This window comes from Cnephaeus nilssonii, assembly GCF_951640355.1.
Source record: "Cnephaeus nilssonii genome assembly, chromosome: 1".
NCBI classification, from domain to species: domain Eukaryota; kingdom Metazoa; phylum Chordata; class Mammalia; order Chiroptera; family Vespertilionidae; genus Cnephaeus; species Cnephaeus nilssonii.
The window spans coordinates 30450759-30466788 of record NC_137072.1 but is presented as its reverse complement, the minus strand read 5'-3'; the positions used below and the strand labels follow the sequence as shown (position 1 = coordinate 30466788).

Genomic DNA, 16030 nt, shown 5'->3' with positions numbered 1-16030 from the left:
TAATGTTTTTTCCTCCAAGTGACACACTACCTGAGTTATGCTCAGTTTTTTGGCGAAGTTTGACACACCAAGCTCAATAGGTTGCCTATCACTGTTCTAAACAATGGAATATGATATAACAATATTTATTTTTATATAGGTAACTGCATCAGACTTTCTACATACATGACAAAAATCAAAGAAGATAAAGACAAATCAACAATACTTTCTCTCATTCAAAAAACTAGAACTTACTATCAATGTATTGCAGATTCTTACATTTAAAAAGATCTCCTCTAAGTTATCAAATAAGAGGAATTGTTAAAAAATATTATTAAACCAAAGCAAAATATTTGGAATTAGCTTCTAATTATTTTCCTTATTTTCTTCCAATTACTATGGCTAAAAAACAACAACAAAAAACTTCTACAGAAAATCTTGCACAAAAATACAGGGTGGACAAAAGTTTTTTTACAGTAGTGAGTACACAAAACAGTGTTAATAAAGTTCTTATAATAAGCATAACCCATGTCTTTTTCCATACGAACAACTGTAAACATACTTCTGCCCACCTCTGTATATTCACAACTAAATGAAATAATGGGAGCCTCTTATTTTAAAGACTATACTCAAAAAAATCTAATAGATTTTCATATTCATGTAGTTAATAATTTATATTTTTATTAATGCTTTTATTCTTCTCATCTAATCATTTATATTAAAATAATGGACATTTAACACTTATTTTTAAAATGTATATTTTTTTACTGGGTACTTAAAAATTGCTTTTTCTATTTGAAACACACCAAATATTTAGTTTTACTGATTTTTAAAAAATTCTTTAAAAATGAAATACCAGTACGAATTCTTAAAAAATGAAATACCAGTACTAATTCCTAGATTCTATTGTTTATCAAAATTAAGTACCAAAATACTAGCACTGGATGGTATTTTGTTCTTGTAGTGACATTACCACACACATCCTTTGTGCCCTTCAGGTTGTTCCTTCTTCTCAGAATATTCTTTCACTCTTTAAAAGCTAGCTCACTAATTGTTCTATTATTAAACACAGTGATAGCACCCCCCTTGGGGCAGCCCTTGGCCCTAGACTCTGATAAAGACACCCCTCACATCCCCAGAGCACTTATGCAGCCCTCTCTCCAACACTTTTCACCTCAAACTACAATCACACCAACTGCAATCTCTGTGAGTCAGGGACCACATTTTGATTCCATATACCCACTGACACAGCAACTGCCATACAACAGGTGCTAAGTGAAGTTCACTGAGTTAATGACTTGTCCTCCAATAAATAAGTTGTTTCCTCTCTGGTTGGCAAAACTAGATTTCCAGGAAACATGTTAATGAGCTCTCTCTTGTCACTCTTCCCCCAAACCACTTTTTTTTGTTGCTGTTAATCCTCATCCAAGGATATTTTTTCTATTGATTTTTAGAGACAGTGGAAGGAAGGGAGGGAGGGGGGAGACAGAGAGAGAGAGAGAAACATTGATGTGAGAGACACATCAACTGGTTGCTCCCATACGTGCCCTTATCATGCCGGGGAACAAACCTGCAACCCAGCCAGGTACGAGCCCTTGACCGGGAATCAAACCTGTGACCCTTTGTTGCACGGGCTGACGCTCTAACCACTGAGAACACCAGCCAGGGCCCAAACCACTCTTCTGAATGACACTGAATATTATAACCAATCTAAATTCACATAATTTCCTTTCCCTTGTTCTTTTATTCCAAGTCATCCATAAGCATCAAATAAGGCTAAGCCTGAAATACCAGCCAAGTGGATGAAAGAGTCCTGTCCCTTTCTCATTAAATTTGTCTTTAGGTCCAATTCCATGAATTTTCCTCCATATGCAAACAGTGACTTGTATTCACCCTTTCCAAGCACCCCTGGCCCAATCCAACAGCACCCTTGCTGTACTCACCAGCCCGCATCTAAGCTCCACTAGAGGCCTGGTGGAGGAGAAGTTAAAGGGAGACTGCAACAACTGAAGCTATGCGGTCTGCTCTTGGACTCCACTCGATTGGCTCAGACACTAGATGTGGTAAACTCTTTGGGCAATGCCGTGCCAACTCCCTCACCTGCCATCTGCATCCCTGAAGTGCTGTATGGCAAAACTGTAAAAATAGCAGATCCATGTACATCTAAGCAATTTAAATTTTTCATTGGTTTCTATAACAATAACTTTATTTAAACCACCCAGACTATAACAATAACTTTATTAAAACTACTCAGACTCCCCAGGCTGCGAACCAGGTACCAACTTTCCACCTCTACCTACTCCTATTCTCCCTCCTGGAACCCCTTGGCTGACCAACTCTGCTTCCCTCTCAAGCATTTTTTTTTCTTTTGGTTTCAAATTACTAGATAATAGTAAGGTATTTTCTGGTGTTACTCAGTAATGCCTGTTTTTATTTTATTTTATTTTTTACCTTTGACCCCCTTTACCCACTCCCTTTCAAATATTTCTCATCTTTAGTTCTACCTGTGAGAAACACAGGAAGTCTAGCTATTGTCACTTTGTGCTTGTCTTTTTCTGTATGATGTTGCTTCCCTGTTTAAACTGTGAACCCCATGATGACAAAGACACACTATGTCTTATACAAGTGTGAATCTCCCCAGCATGAAAATCTCATTTTTGAAGCAGCAATTATACCCTGGATATTAAGTCTCACACTCTACTTGTTGACTGTGTGAACAGTGACCGAGCTGTGAGAAAAAGTGGAAAAAAGAGAAAGCTGGAGAAAATTCAAAACAACAGGGCTGAAGGCAGGTGTCACACAGTGGTATGCCAGTTCTACAATGGCTGTTTAACTGAAACCCTGTAATAAAAGCTTAAATACATAAAATGTGTTTTTTGTTGTTTTTTTTTTAATAATCAAAAGAACATCTCTTACCTCCCCAGCCTGTGTGCATGGAGGAGGGGTGGTGGGAAACTGATCACCTATAGGGAATGGAGAAATGGCAGGTCCAACTCTGGTTGGCTCCATCTTCCTCAAAAATGCCCTGTGAGTGAATTCAGTTTCGGGTGAATGAGAACCCTACCCCACACTGGCTTTCTTCAAGTAATTGGAGTCCACAGAAGGCAATCTGTACCATGAAGAATGCTCCTCTTGGCTTTCAGAAGACAAGGAAAAGCAGAGCTTCGTGTCTGGGCAGCACTATGTTCTCGACGGTGCGTTGCATGGAGTGCACCTGCTCGGGCGAGGCGGTCAAGAAGGCCAAAGGCCCGATGCGCTGTTCTGCACAGGAGTGGCAGAGGTAGCCACCCTTGTTTTCCTTTCTGTTGCTCTGCAGTGAGGGATAAGAAACAGAGGATGGGGAACAATCAAAGAACAAGGATTATACCAAGAAATGCTGAATTGCTGTCATGCTGTCAAAGGACTATGTATTATGATTCTCGTATTTTCAGACTTGTGCAAACCTCTCAGGTAATACTTCCCACTGCACTGTCATCTAGGGTGGACTCGACTCTATCAAATTCTCATACAGCAGAAACCCAAATTTATTAAGGCAAGAGATGAAGAGTCAAGAACAAGTTAACCAGACCCTCCAGGGAAGCAGTTCTCCTTGGAGTGTCAGTCACAACCCAATCTCCCAGCCTATGCCACCCACATTGATTACGTCATTATCATCATTTTGACACAGGCAGATATGACATCTCGTGTGCCTTATCTATGAAAAGCCCCTGAGAAGGATTATACAAACTCCTCTTTTATCTCCCTCACCCACAGCCCTGAAAGCACATAGCTCACGTGCAGTAAAACACAAATGATTGGACTAAATTCTATAGAAAGCCAGAGCTGCAGCCAAGACCACATACATAAGTGATGGGGAGCTTCTTCATGGTGAGCACAGTGTCCACTGGGATGGTGTTGTTGCACTGCCCCACACAGCAGCGAACCACTCCTGTTTTTAAAACATTACTTGTCAGCTCTGTTTGCAAGAAATACTCCTAGAAAGAAAAAGAATGGGAAAGAAAATTATAGCAACACCTCTGCCACATTCTACTTGGAAACTCTAATAATTAAGGCACTGGAAACACTCTAATTCCTAAAATCTTGCTGCTAGATCTAAAACTGCCTAATGCTTCCCTCCTAGACTGTAAGTTCTATGAGATCACCATGCACCTTACTTGATTTTGTTAGCTGAACTTCCTAGCACTAACTGCAATGCTTGGCACATAACACGGGTGCTATAAATTAATATTTGTCAACTGAATGAATAGGTAAATCAACTAATTACGCCACCCACATTTTTTAGTGACATCTTGGGTATCCGATACTTTCACAGATACAAAGACCATTAGCTGTGGAGAAATTCCATCACTCAAAAAAACTCTGGCCGAAACCGGTTTGGCTCAGTGGATAGAGCGTCGGCCTGCGGACTCAGGGGTCCCAGGTTTGATTCCGGTCAAGGGCATGTGCCTTGGTTGCGGGCACATCCCCAGTGGGGGGTGTGCAGGAGGCAGCTGATCGATGTTTCCCTCTTATCGATGTTTCTAACTCTCTATCCCTCTCTCTTCCTCTCTGTAAAAAATCAATAAAATATATTTTTTAAAAAAACACAAAAACTCTGAATGGCTTACATCAAACTGTGTAACATACTGGCAGATGGACCACTACAGCTGTTGCAAACACTATCACAGGGGGCAAAGCTTCGCTGGAACCCCTGGCCTGCAGGAATCTAAAGGCACATGATGCCATCACCTACACCTCCCCTCCTGAAATCATCCCAGGCTGCTTGTTTTTAAATGCCTTGCTTCCTTACTAGCAGTTAGATCCTTTGCTTATAAAGCACTGTACACATAATCCTCACCAATGATTTCCTGGGGTGATATTGTCATTATCCCCATTGCATAGATGAGGGTATGACAGCTAAGAAATTAGGTCACTTGTGCAAAAGATCACAGAGCTAGACTGCAGCAGATGTGGGGCTCAAACCCAAGTGTGCCCAAGTCCAGAGCCTGTGCTCTTTTTTTTTTTTTTTTTTAATTTCTTTATTGATTAAGGTGTCACATATTTGTCCTCATCCCCCCATTCCCATCCCACACCCCTCCCCTTGGATGCCCCAACCCTCTGTTGAACTTAAGCATTGGTTAGGCTCATATGCATGCACACAAGACCTTTGGTTGATCTCTCCCCCCTCCCCCCACCCTCCCCTATCCTCCCTCTGAGGCCCGATAGTCCGATCGATGCCTCCTTGTTTCTGGTTCTGTTCTTGTTCATCAGTCTATGTTGTTCATCATTTCCCCTAGATGAGCGAAATCATGTGTCACTAGAGATATAAGAATTGAATGTGCGACGAGCAATAATAGTTATGCTGACAGGCAAATGAATCAGTCTGTAGTGACTTTCTTTCTGGACCAACAGTTCTTTTGAGACCCAATATCAATGTCCACCAGTTCCCTATGAGTACATGTCGGCACTGACCCCTCAGCTCTGGATGGTGGACAAATGGTGGTAATGCAGGTCTGACTCCCTCTGGTTTGGTCTCGGCCGGACCCAGGGGCACTGATTCACCCGGATCCAGGGGCCCACGGCCTCACCCGGACCCGGGGCCAGGCTCACCCGGATCCAGGGGCCCACGGCCTCACCCGGACACGAGGCCAGGCTCACCCGGATCCAGGGGCCCACGGCCTCACCCGGACCCGGGGCCAGGCCCACCCGGATCCAGGGGCCCGCGGCCCCCCCCGGACCCGGGGCCAGGCCCACCCGGATCCAGGGACCCGCGGCCCCACCCGGACCCGGGACCCAGGCCCACCCGGATCCAGGGGCCCGCGGCCTCACCCGGACCCGGGACCCAGGCTCACCCGGATCCAGGGGCCCGCGGCCTCACCCGGACCCGGGACCCAGGCTCACCCGGATCCAGGGGCCCGCGGCCTCACCCGGACCCGGGACCCAGGCTCACCCGGATCCAGGGGCCCACGGCCTCACCCGGACCCGGGGCCCAGGCTCACCCGGATCCAGGGGCCCACGGCCTCACCCGGACCCGGGACCCAGGCTCACCCGGATCCAGGGGCCCACGGCCTCACCCGGACCCGGGGCCAGGCTCACCCGGACCCGGGACCCAAGCTCACCCGGAGCCAGGGGCCCACGGCCTCACCCGGACCCGGGACCCAGGCTCACCCGGATCCAGGGGCCCGCGGCCTCGCCCGGACCCGGGGCCCAGGCTCACCCGGATCCAGGGGCCCGCGGCCTCGCCCGGACCCAGGGCCCAGGCTCACCCGGATCCAGGGGCCCACGGCCTCACCCGGACCCGGGGCCAGGCTCACCCGGACCCGGGACCCAAGCTCACCCGGAGCCAGGGGCCCACGGCCTCGCCCGGACCCGGGACCCAGGCTCACCCGGATCCAGGGGCCCGCGGCCTCGCCCGGACCCGGGGCCCAGGCTCACCCGGATCCAGGGGCCCGCGGCCTCGCCCGGACCCGGGGCCCAGGCTCACCCGGATCCAGGGGCCCGCGGCCTCGCCCGGACCCGGGGCCCAGGCTCACCCGGATCCAGGGGCCCGCGGCCTCGCCCGGACCCGGGGCCCAGGAGAGCCTGTGCTCTTAATCACCAAGCAACAGAGTCTTTCTGTCTCACTGTCTCTGTTATAATCTCCAGATACAAAGCTAAATGACACGGAAGCACATGACTCAACAGCATTTCTGTCATGTAGAAAGTGCTCAACAATCACTGCTGAATGAATGAGCACACACATGACATGACCACACAGCTCCGAAGCAAATGCCAGTTCTCCCCGCGCTACCTCCCTCCTGAGATTCAGTGTCTCAAGGACAACTAACTGCCCTTGAGTGTCCCCTCTGCTTTTCCCAATCAATTGTAAAGCAGTTATTTCACCAGTTCATCATGGCCCTTCTCTATCCCCTCCTCAGAGGTGCAGTCAGTGCCATTATGCCAGTTTCACAGATTAGGAAACAGAAGTACAGAGTGATCAGTAGCTCGCCCAAAGTCACAAAGTACCCAGGTGGAAAAACTGGGATGTGAACTAAGGTAGTCTCATCGGAGGCCTGTGGGATCAGGCCGTGCGCAGCCTAAGAACGAGAGGGGCTGCTTTTATCCATTCGATAAACAATGAGCACCAACCACGTGTTAGGCACTGCACTAAGGATGTGCCTGTGAGATTTGGATTAAGAATCTAAGATTCTAGGAGGCTAAGAAGCTGTCTTTGAGCATCTAGCATAACTCCATGTCACTTCATAATTTGATAACATAGTGAGTCCCTTCACTTCTTCAAAACTTGAAATAAGCAAAGAAACAAAAGAGCCACTAGTGATTAGCTGGATTTTCTAAGGGGGTCAGAGAAAAAGTAGGCTGCCTGCCCTACTCTTGGTTACAGGGGAAACCAAATAGTTTATCACTCTATGTGGTGGGAAACAATGGCTCACTTTTGCCCTAAAAACCTCACCGTGCATGACCCACTGTTCACACATGCTTTTACATGCTCAGTTATTACCGTCCATCCCTCCCCCATATATTTGTATTATAAAAGGCCAGGGACCATCACGACCTAAACGACTAGACAAACGACTGGTCACTAGGAAGTGCATGGAACACCTCTCAGTCCCTCCCCCGTGACCCACAGGCTCCTATCACAGCAAGGCTGGTGGCTGGCAGGTGGATTGGCGGGGCAAGGCAGTGCGGCGAGGTCGTTAGCCTCCGGCCTGGGGCTGGGCTAGAGGCCTAACGACCTCGCTGCTGTCGCTGCAGCTACAGATCAGACCCGGAGAAAGGCCCAGAGAGAGAGGCAGCGGCTGCAGATCAGGCCTGGAGAGAGGCCCAGGGAGAGAGAGGCAGGGCCTGATCCGCAGCTGCCGCGGAGGCTGCAGATCAGGCCCAGAGATAGGCCCGGAGAGAGGCCCAGAGACAGAGGCTGCGGATCAGGCCTGGAGAGAGGCCCTGAGATAGGCCCGGAGATGCTGACTGGCATAGAAACCGACCAATCAGAACCAAATTTGGGTGAACTGCGAGGAGCCAATGGCTGCATAGGAGGCGGAGCTTTTGACACTGACTGGCATAGAAACCAACCAATCAGAACCTAATCTGGGTGGACTGTGAAGGCAGAACCCAAGGTGGGGGCTGAGGAGGGGTTTTTAAGGCCAACAGCTGTTTGGTGTAAGGTGTAAGAAAGTAGTTCAATTTTTTAATGACTGGTTTGGCAATACAGGGCATATGGCTGGCTATCAGTCCAGATATAGGGATTATGTATTTTTGTCAGCCAAGAGGATCTCCTCCTGCTGAAAAAGGCTTCCCCCCACCCCATTTAAGCAATCCTATTCTATCTAATAAAAGGGTAATATGCAAATTGACTGCCACTCCAACACACAAGATGGCCGCTCCATGTGGTCAAAGATGGCCGCCACCATGTGGACACAAGATGGCCACCACAAGATGGCCGGCAGGGGAGGGCAGTTGGGGGCAATCAGGCCAGCAGGGGAGGGCAGTTGGGGGCAAGATCAGGCTGGCAGGAGAGGGCAGTTGGGAGGGACCCATGCCTGCAGGGGAGGGCAGTTGGGAGGGACCCAGGCCTTCAGGGGAGGGCATTTGGGAGGGACCAGGCCTGCAGGGGAGGGCAGTTGGGGGTACCAGGCCTGCAGGGGAGAGCCGTTGGGAGGGACCCAGGCCTGCAGGGGAGAGCAGTTGGGAGGGACAAGGCCTGCAGGGGAGGGCAGTTGGGAGGGACAAGGCCTGCAGGGGAGGGCAGTTGGGGGGGACCCAAGCCTGCAGAGGAGGGCAGTTGGCGGGCACCAGGCCTGCAGGGGAGGGCAGTTAGGGGCAATCGGGCTGGCAGGGGAGCAGTTAGGCGTCGATCAGGCTGGCAGGGGAGTGGCTTGGGGGCAATCAGGCAGGCAGGCAGGCGAGCGATTGGGAGCCAGCAGTCCTGGATTGTGAGAGGGATGTCCCAGATTGGAGAGAGTGCAGGCTGGGCTGAGGGACAACACCCCCCGGGGAACAAATTTCGTGCACCGGGCCTCTAGTCCTATACAATCTATCTATACTAATAAAAGGGTAATATGCTAATTAGACCAGGTCAACCGGCCATCTTCCAGACGTCCGGCTTCCTTCCAGACAAAGCCATGGTGGTGGGGGCCAAGGCAGAGGCAGTTGGGGGCGAGATCAGGCCAGCAGGGGGTTAGGGGCAATCAGGCCAGCAGGGGAGGGCAGTTGGGGGCGAGATAAGGCCAGCAGGGGGTTAGGGGCAATCAGGCCAGCAGGGGAGGGCAGTTGGGGGTGACCAGGCCTGCAGGGGAGGGCAGTTGGGGGCAAGATCAGTCCGGCAGGGGAGGGCAGTTGGGGGCAAGATCAGGCCGGCTGGGGAGGGCCATTGGGGGCAACCAGGCTGGCAGGGGAGGGCAGTTAGGGGCGATCAGGCCTGCAGGGGAGAGCAGTTAGGGGAAATCAGGCTGGCAGGAAAGCAGTTAGGGGTGATCAGGCAGGCAGGCAGGTGAGCGATTAGGAGCCAGCAGTCCCAGATTGCAAGAGGGATATCCGACTGCCGGTTTAGGCCCAATCGGCAGTCAGACATCCCCCAAGGGGTCCCCGATTGGAGAGGGTGCAAGCTGGGCTGAGGGAACACCCCCCCCTTCCCCGTGCATGAATTTCGTGCACCGGCCTCTAGTATATATATGAATTTCCTAGCTCTGTCTACTAAAAAGTACAACAATCTTAACCCCACTAAAAGGGAGATAATCTGATATCACTGCCTTCTGATATAAGGCAATACAAAGCAAAGTCTCTCTGACCCCCAAATACAGGATCCCTGCCAGAAAAGTGAAGCCTGCACCTAATTAAGACTCTATAGCCAACTTCCAGTTACAGAAAATCCAGGGTAGGCAATAGTAGAATAGGCTATTCAACCACACAAAGCAATAAATCTAGAATGTGAAAAATTATGTAGGAAAACTGACTCCATTTCTGCAAAAAACCCAGGAGCACTGAAAACGAGGGAGGGGGTCTTGACTGCTCTAAATTAAGAAACATAAGAGACCTAACAGCCAACAGCATGGATGGAACTGGAGAGCATTATGCTAAGTGAAATAAGCCAGTCAGAGAAAGATAAATATCACATGATCTCACTTATTTATGGAATATAATGAACAAAATAAACTGATGGAACAAAAACAGATCCAGAGACAGAGAAACATTGATCATATCGTCAAACCTTAGAGGGAAGGTAGGGATAAGGGGGAGAGATCAACCAAAGGACTTGTATGCATGCATATAAGCCTAACCAATGGACACAGACAACAGGGGGGTGAGGGCATGAGTGGGGGGAATGGGGGGTAATGGGGGGATAAGGACACATATGTAACTAGAGACCCAGTGCACGAAATTCGTGCACGGGGGGGTGGGGGGGCGCGGTGTCGGTGTCCCTCAGCACAGCCTGCACCGTCTCCAATCTGGGACCCTTTAAGGGATGCCCGACTGCCCATTTAGGCCCGATCCCATGGGCAGTCAGACATCTCTCTCACAATCCAGGACTGCTGGCTCCCAACTGCTTGCCTGCCTGCCTGCCTGATTGCCCCTAACTGCTTCTTCCTGCCAGCCTGATCACCCCCTAACCACTCCCCTGCCAGCCTGATTGATGCCTAACTGCTCCCCTGCAGGCCCGATTGCCCCTAACTGCCCTCCCCTGCAGGCCTGGTCTCCCCCAACTGCCCTCCCCTGCAGGCCTGGTCTCCCCCAACTGCCCTCCCCTGCAGGCCTGGTCCCCCCCAACTGCCCTTCCCTGCAGGCCTGGTCCCCCCCCACTGTACTCCCCTGAAGGCCTGGTCACCCCCAACTGCCCTCCTCTGCCAGCCCAGTCACCCCTAACTGCCCTCCCCTGCAGGCCTGATTGCCCCTAATAGCCCTCCCTTGTAGGCCTGGTCCCCCCCAATTGCCCTCCCCTGCTGTCCTGGTCCCCCACAACTGACCTCCCCTGCAGGCCTGGTCCCTCCCAACTGCCCTCCCCTGCTGGCCTGATTGCCCACAACTCCCCTACCCTGCTGGCCATTTTGTGGTGGCCATCTTGTGTCCACATGGGGGCAGCCATCTTTTGTTGGAGTGATGGTCAATTTGCATATTACCCTTTTATTATATAGGATACTTTAATCAATAAAGAAATTTAAAAAAAACAACACCAAAATATCTGGATCCTGATTTGAACAAACCAAGTATAAAAAGGCATTTTTGAGATAATCATAAAAATATGATTATGGATTGGGTAGTAGAGGCCACATGGAATTATCATAAATTGTATAAGATGATAATGGCACTTTGATTATGGGAAAAAAAGCCCGAATTGTTTTTAGAGATGCATACTCCAAATACATATAGGGGTGATTTGAATGTGGTAACTTAACATATTATTTTCTTGACTTTTAAATGTCTTGAAATTTTCCTAAATTAAAAAAAAAATTCTATTTAACCTATGTTGTGAAATATTACTGTTCTACAATACCTCCATTAAAAGTTACCAACATGCCTGGTCAGTGTGACTCTGGTTGAGCATCAACCCATGAAACAAGAGGTCACGGGTTTGATTCCTGACCAGGGCACATGCCCAGGTTGCAGGTTCGATCCCCAGTAGGGGGCGAGTAGGAGACAGCTAATCAATGATGTTTCTCTCCATAGATGTTTCTATCTCTCTATCCCTCTCCCTTCGTCTCTCTCTAAAAATCAATAAAAATATTTTTTAAAGTTTTTAAAAAAGTTACCAATATGATAATTAGGCTTTGTTACAGATATAACCACTAATGTAACACTATGTCTATGAGAAAACCATACTGCAGGTATACTCAAGATCAAAATTTACATAAAAAATTATGATAGCCCTGGCTGGTTTGGCTAAGTGGATAGAGCATTGGCCTGTGGACTGAAGGGTCCCAGGTTCAATTCCAGTCAAGGGCACATGCCCGGTTGTGGGTTCGATCCCCATTGCGGGGCGTGCAGGAGGCAACCGATCAATGGTTCTCTCTCATCATTGATGTTTCTACCTGTCTTTCCCTCTCCCTTCCTCTCTGAAATCAATAAAACTATATTTAAAAAAAGATAAGTAGAGATTATTTGTACCTAATAATTATTATTCTACTCCACTCCCTAAAATTAAGAAAAGCTACACTTATCTCTAAACCAGGGGTTAGCAAACTACAACCAGGGAGCCAAATACAGACCAGTGCCTGTTATAAATAAAGTTTTATTGGAATGCAGCCACACTCATTTATTAATGAATTCTTATGGTTGCTCTCTTACTATAACTATAAAGTTGAGTAGAAGCAACAGAGATCCCATGGCCTGCAAAGCCTAACATATTTACTGTCTGGATCTTTACATAAAAGTTCACAGAGCTCTGCTCTACGTCGTCTCTGGAAACTCCACCGGGTGCCCGTTTGAGCATTGACCTAGGAACCAGGAGGTCAAGGTTCGATTCCCGGTCAGGGCACAGGCCTGGGTTTCGGGCTCGACCCCCAGTAGGGGGCGTGCAGGAGGCAGCCAATCAATGATTCTCGATCATTGATATTTCTATCTCTCCCTCTCCCTTCCTCTCTGAAATCAATAAAAAAAAAAATGTTAAAAAAAAGAAAAAAAGAAACTCCACTGGTGACCCAAGTGTCACTGAGGATGCAACCAAGGAGAAAAACTTCAGCCCAAGCTCTGCCACATGAGCTGCCACACAAGGTGAGATGTCACACACACAGTGAGACCCAGGCGAAGCCAAGCTGCTTGGGGAAACATGCAGCTGATTTCAAATTCCAGAAACTTTCTCATGGCCAAATAGGCCTGATTCAGAGCAGCTTGGAAGAAAAGTGAGACAGAGGCTTGAAAGAACAAAGTTCGATATAAATGCAAGATAATCGGTCTTAGACAAGATTTTGCTGTTCCAGCTGGTTATATAGAGTATTTACCTGCACAGTTTCTCCCTTTTAAGCTGATATCCTCCTCAAAATATAAAGAGAAATCCTTTTTTGTTTACTTTATTGTCTGTCTTTTCACCTACGATGGGGGTTCTGTTAAGGCAGGGATTTCCCTTGCCCACCATTACAGCTCCAGTGCTTAGAAATGTGCTTGGCACATAGTAGGCACTCAAAAAATATTCAATTCTGAGTTACTTATGTTTTACGTTTCAGGCTTAAGTATCTTTGGTTCAGGGAAAGATGGACAAGTAGTAACTGTTAGCTCAAATTTCTGTTCTAGTTTCCAACAGAATTGAAAAGACTAAATGGCTTACACTCCCGTCCATAAAAGGTGGAAATAAGAGAGTGTGTGAGAAGATTGATTTGCAGGGGTAAAGAGTGAGTGCTGATACTTTTCTGCATCTCAGCCAGTGACAAGAGGCCAGGTGCCTGAAGCATCTTGTCCCTGGCAAGGACATGTTCTTTTTGGAGAAGTCTATTGGTGGCAGCAACAGTTGCAAGTTCAAAAGGAACCAGGGAGTGAGGGGGAGAAAGTTCAAACACAGAAAACATTCTTGCCTTGTTTTTCCCTAAGAGTGTTAAGCACTAATCGAGTAAGGGAGAAAATAAGAAATACATGAACACAGTTGATACTTTTAAAAGAACTTTTAAAACTAGATCAGGAAAGAATTTAGAAAAGAACCCACATGTGTGTTTCTTTGGTTAGGACTCTTCCTGCCCTAGCAATAGGCCTCTGTGCACTCAAGAAAGAGACGCCCTTCTCTTCCAACCCAGGAAAGGGTGATCCCTATTCAAACCCAAGAAAATCCAATGTTGTTAAATGAATTTGTGCTACCAGTTCCTCTTACCCCAGCCAAAGTCAAAATGTTCTCCAACGATTTGGTCATTATGAGACACTTCTTGGCACGAGTGACTGCAACATACAGTAAATTCCATTCATCCTCAGAGAACGACTCTAAAGAAAGTAAAGGGAAATAATATATCAACTCAAATGCCTGCTTACAAGAATTTATATTCTCATCTAAATGTTAACTATCCTCAAAAAGAAACACCCCTAAAAAAGAAACACTCAAGATTTGCTGGCTATATATACCTAATTTTCCTATAAACACCAACTCCAAAAATAAACAAAAACCTGGCACGAAATACTGAATTTTAGTTAGTGCTTCTACTGGTAAACTCTGGGAACCAGTTCACTGGTTATCAACACCTGTGATGTGGCCCAGTTCATATTTTCTGTTCGTTCTCCCAGTTTTCCTCACGACGACCCTGGGGCACTGATAGGAAAGCTGAGACCTATGGAAGGTAAGGCATTTGGACAAATGGACCATGGCTAATCCAGGGTCCAGGAGTTTAGCCCAAGTCTCTGAAACCCAAGTTCTTTCCTTTTCCTGACACACTCTCTCTTACTCAGGCCAATGTGAAACTCTCTTATGTTGTCAAAGGACAACCAGAGAAGAAAAACATTACAAGTGTTTACTGCCTACCTTACTTCTCAGTTCTCTCATTTACAATACTTAGCACAATGGTAAAAATTCAATAAAGAGCAGTTGACCTGTGAATATACTAAAAGTCATTAAATTGTGTACTTTATATGGATGGATTGTAGGGTTGTGAATCACATCTCAAAAAGCTATTCCCTGCCCTAGCCAGTTTGGCTCAGTGGATAAAGCGTCGACCTGTGGACTGAAGAGTCCTGGGTTCGATTCCAGTCAAGGGCACATGCCTGGGTTGTGGGCTTGATCCCCAGTGTGAGGCGTGCAAAAGGCAGACGATCAATGATTCTCTCTCATCATTGATGTTTCTATCTCTCCCTTCCTCTCTGAAATCAATAAAAATATGTAAAAAAAAAAAAAAAGAAAGAAAGAAAAAGCTGTCCCCAATATATATATATGTAAACATGTACTGACCAGCAGGAGGGGGAAAGGTGGTAGTATATTAAACAAACTTCTCTTCCCCAATATAAAGCAATTGTTAACTAACTCTCTATGGCCACTCCTTTTCACCACTCCACTTTATGTTCAATACCATGTCTTTCTTTCATTTCATGAATATATTCATTAGATATTAAGGAATTATTAGTATTTCTATTTCTGCCTTCCAATGTATGCTGTGCCCCAAATTTTGAATCCACAGTTAACTGAGAGCTTTTGTTTGTTTGTCTGTGGGAAAACTTCAAGTGGTTTTATTCTAAGACTTAAAACCAAAACAATAGCACTGATGCTTAGAGCTTAACAACTAGCCTTGAGTAAATCTATATATATAAAAAGCCAGCGACCTAAACACTGGAACGACCGGAACGATTGGTCACTATGACGCCCACTGCGGCCAGCGAACGGCCCAATCAGTGGGTGGGGCCGGCGGCCAACCCCCCGCAGGCCCTCCCCCCCTGCTAGCCCTGCCCCTGATTGCCCCCCCACCCCAATAGGGGGTGGGGCCAGCCAGCCAACACCCCCCACAGCCCTTCCCCATGGCCAGCCCCACCCCCAATCAGCCCCCACCACCCTGATCGGCCCGTGGCCCCACCCCCTAGCCAGCTCCGACCCTGATCGGCCCCCCCACACATCGGCGCCCCCCCCCACACCAATCAGGAGTGGGGCTGGCCAGCCAACCTCCCACGGCCCCTCTCCTGGCCCCATTCGGGGGCGGGGCCGGCCGACCCACCACCCACAAAGCCCCTCCCCACAGCCAGCTCCACCCCTCATAAGTCCCCCCTCCCCCACACCAGCCAATTGCCCTCGGCCCCTCCCCCTAGCCAGCCCAGTCCTGATTGGGCCTGATCAGGGCAGGCCAGCCAGCCAACCTCCCACTGTCTCCTCCTCCCGATAAGCCTGGCCCCGATCCACGGATTGGGGCCGGGCTGGCCAGACCCCACCCATGCACAAATTCGTGCACTGGGCCTCTAGTTTATACATAAGCAGACAAATAACAGAATGCTTACTATTTCACCTATTATTATTTTCTGGCCTCTTTAATAAAAAGGAGATTTAATTAAAGGAAAAACACCATAGTGAGCAGGTAAGCTGTACATTTTAAAGCTTCTTTGAGTCTGATGGAGAAAACCCAAAGCTGAACAGTTGATACAGGCTATAAACATAACTTCCCTAAAAGCAGCCCCAAGAAAGGTGGGCTCT

General features: G+C 48.0%; 1 protein-coding gene across 3 annotated transcripts in view; it reads right to left on the bottom strand.

Moving 5' to 3' along the window:
• Positions 1 to 600: 600 nt before the first annotated feature.
• Positions 601 to 16030, bottom strand: part of FBH1 (F-box DNA helicase 1) — a 55028-nt gene continuing 39598 nt past the window's right edge. For all 3 annotated transcript variants that reach the window (XM_079779301.1, XM_079779302.1, XM_079779303.1), the window contains 3 exons: positions 13745 to 13851; positions 3822 to 3953; positions 601 to 3289 (listed from right to left, as the gene is read on the bottom strand). In XM_079779301.1, coding sequence (XP_079635427.1) covers positions 3119 to 3289; positions 3822 to 3953; positions 13745 to 13851 — 410 coding nt within the window. In that variant the 3' untranslated portion in view covers positions 601 to 3118. The remainder of the gene's footprint in view (positions 3290 to 3821; positions 3954 to 13744; positions 13852 to 16030) is intronic.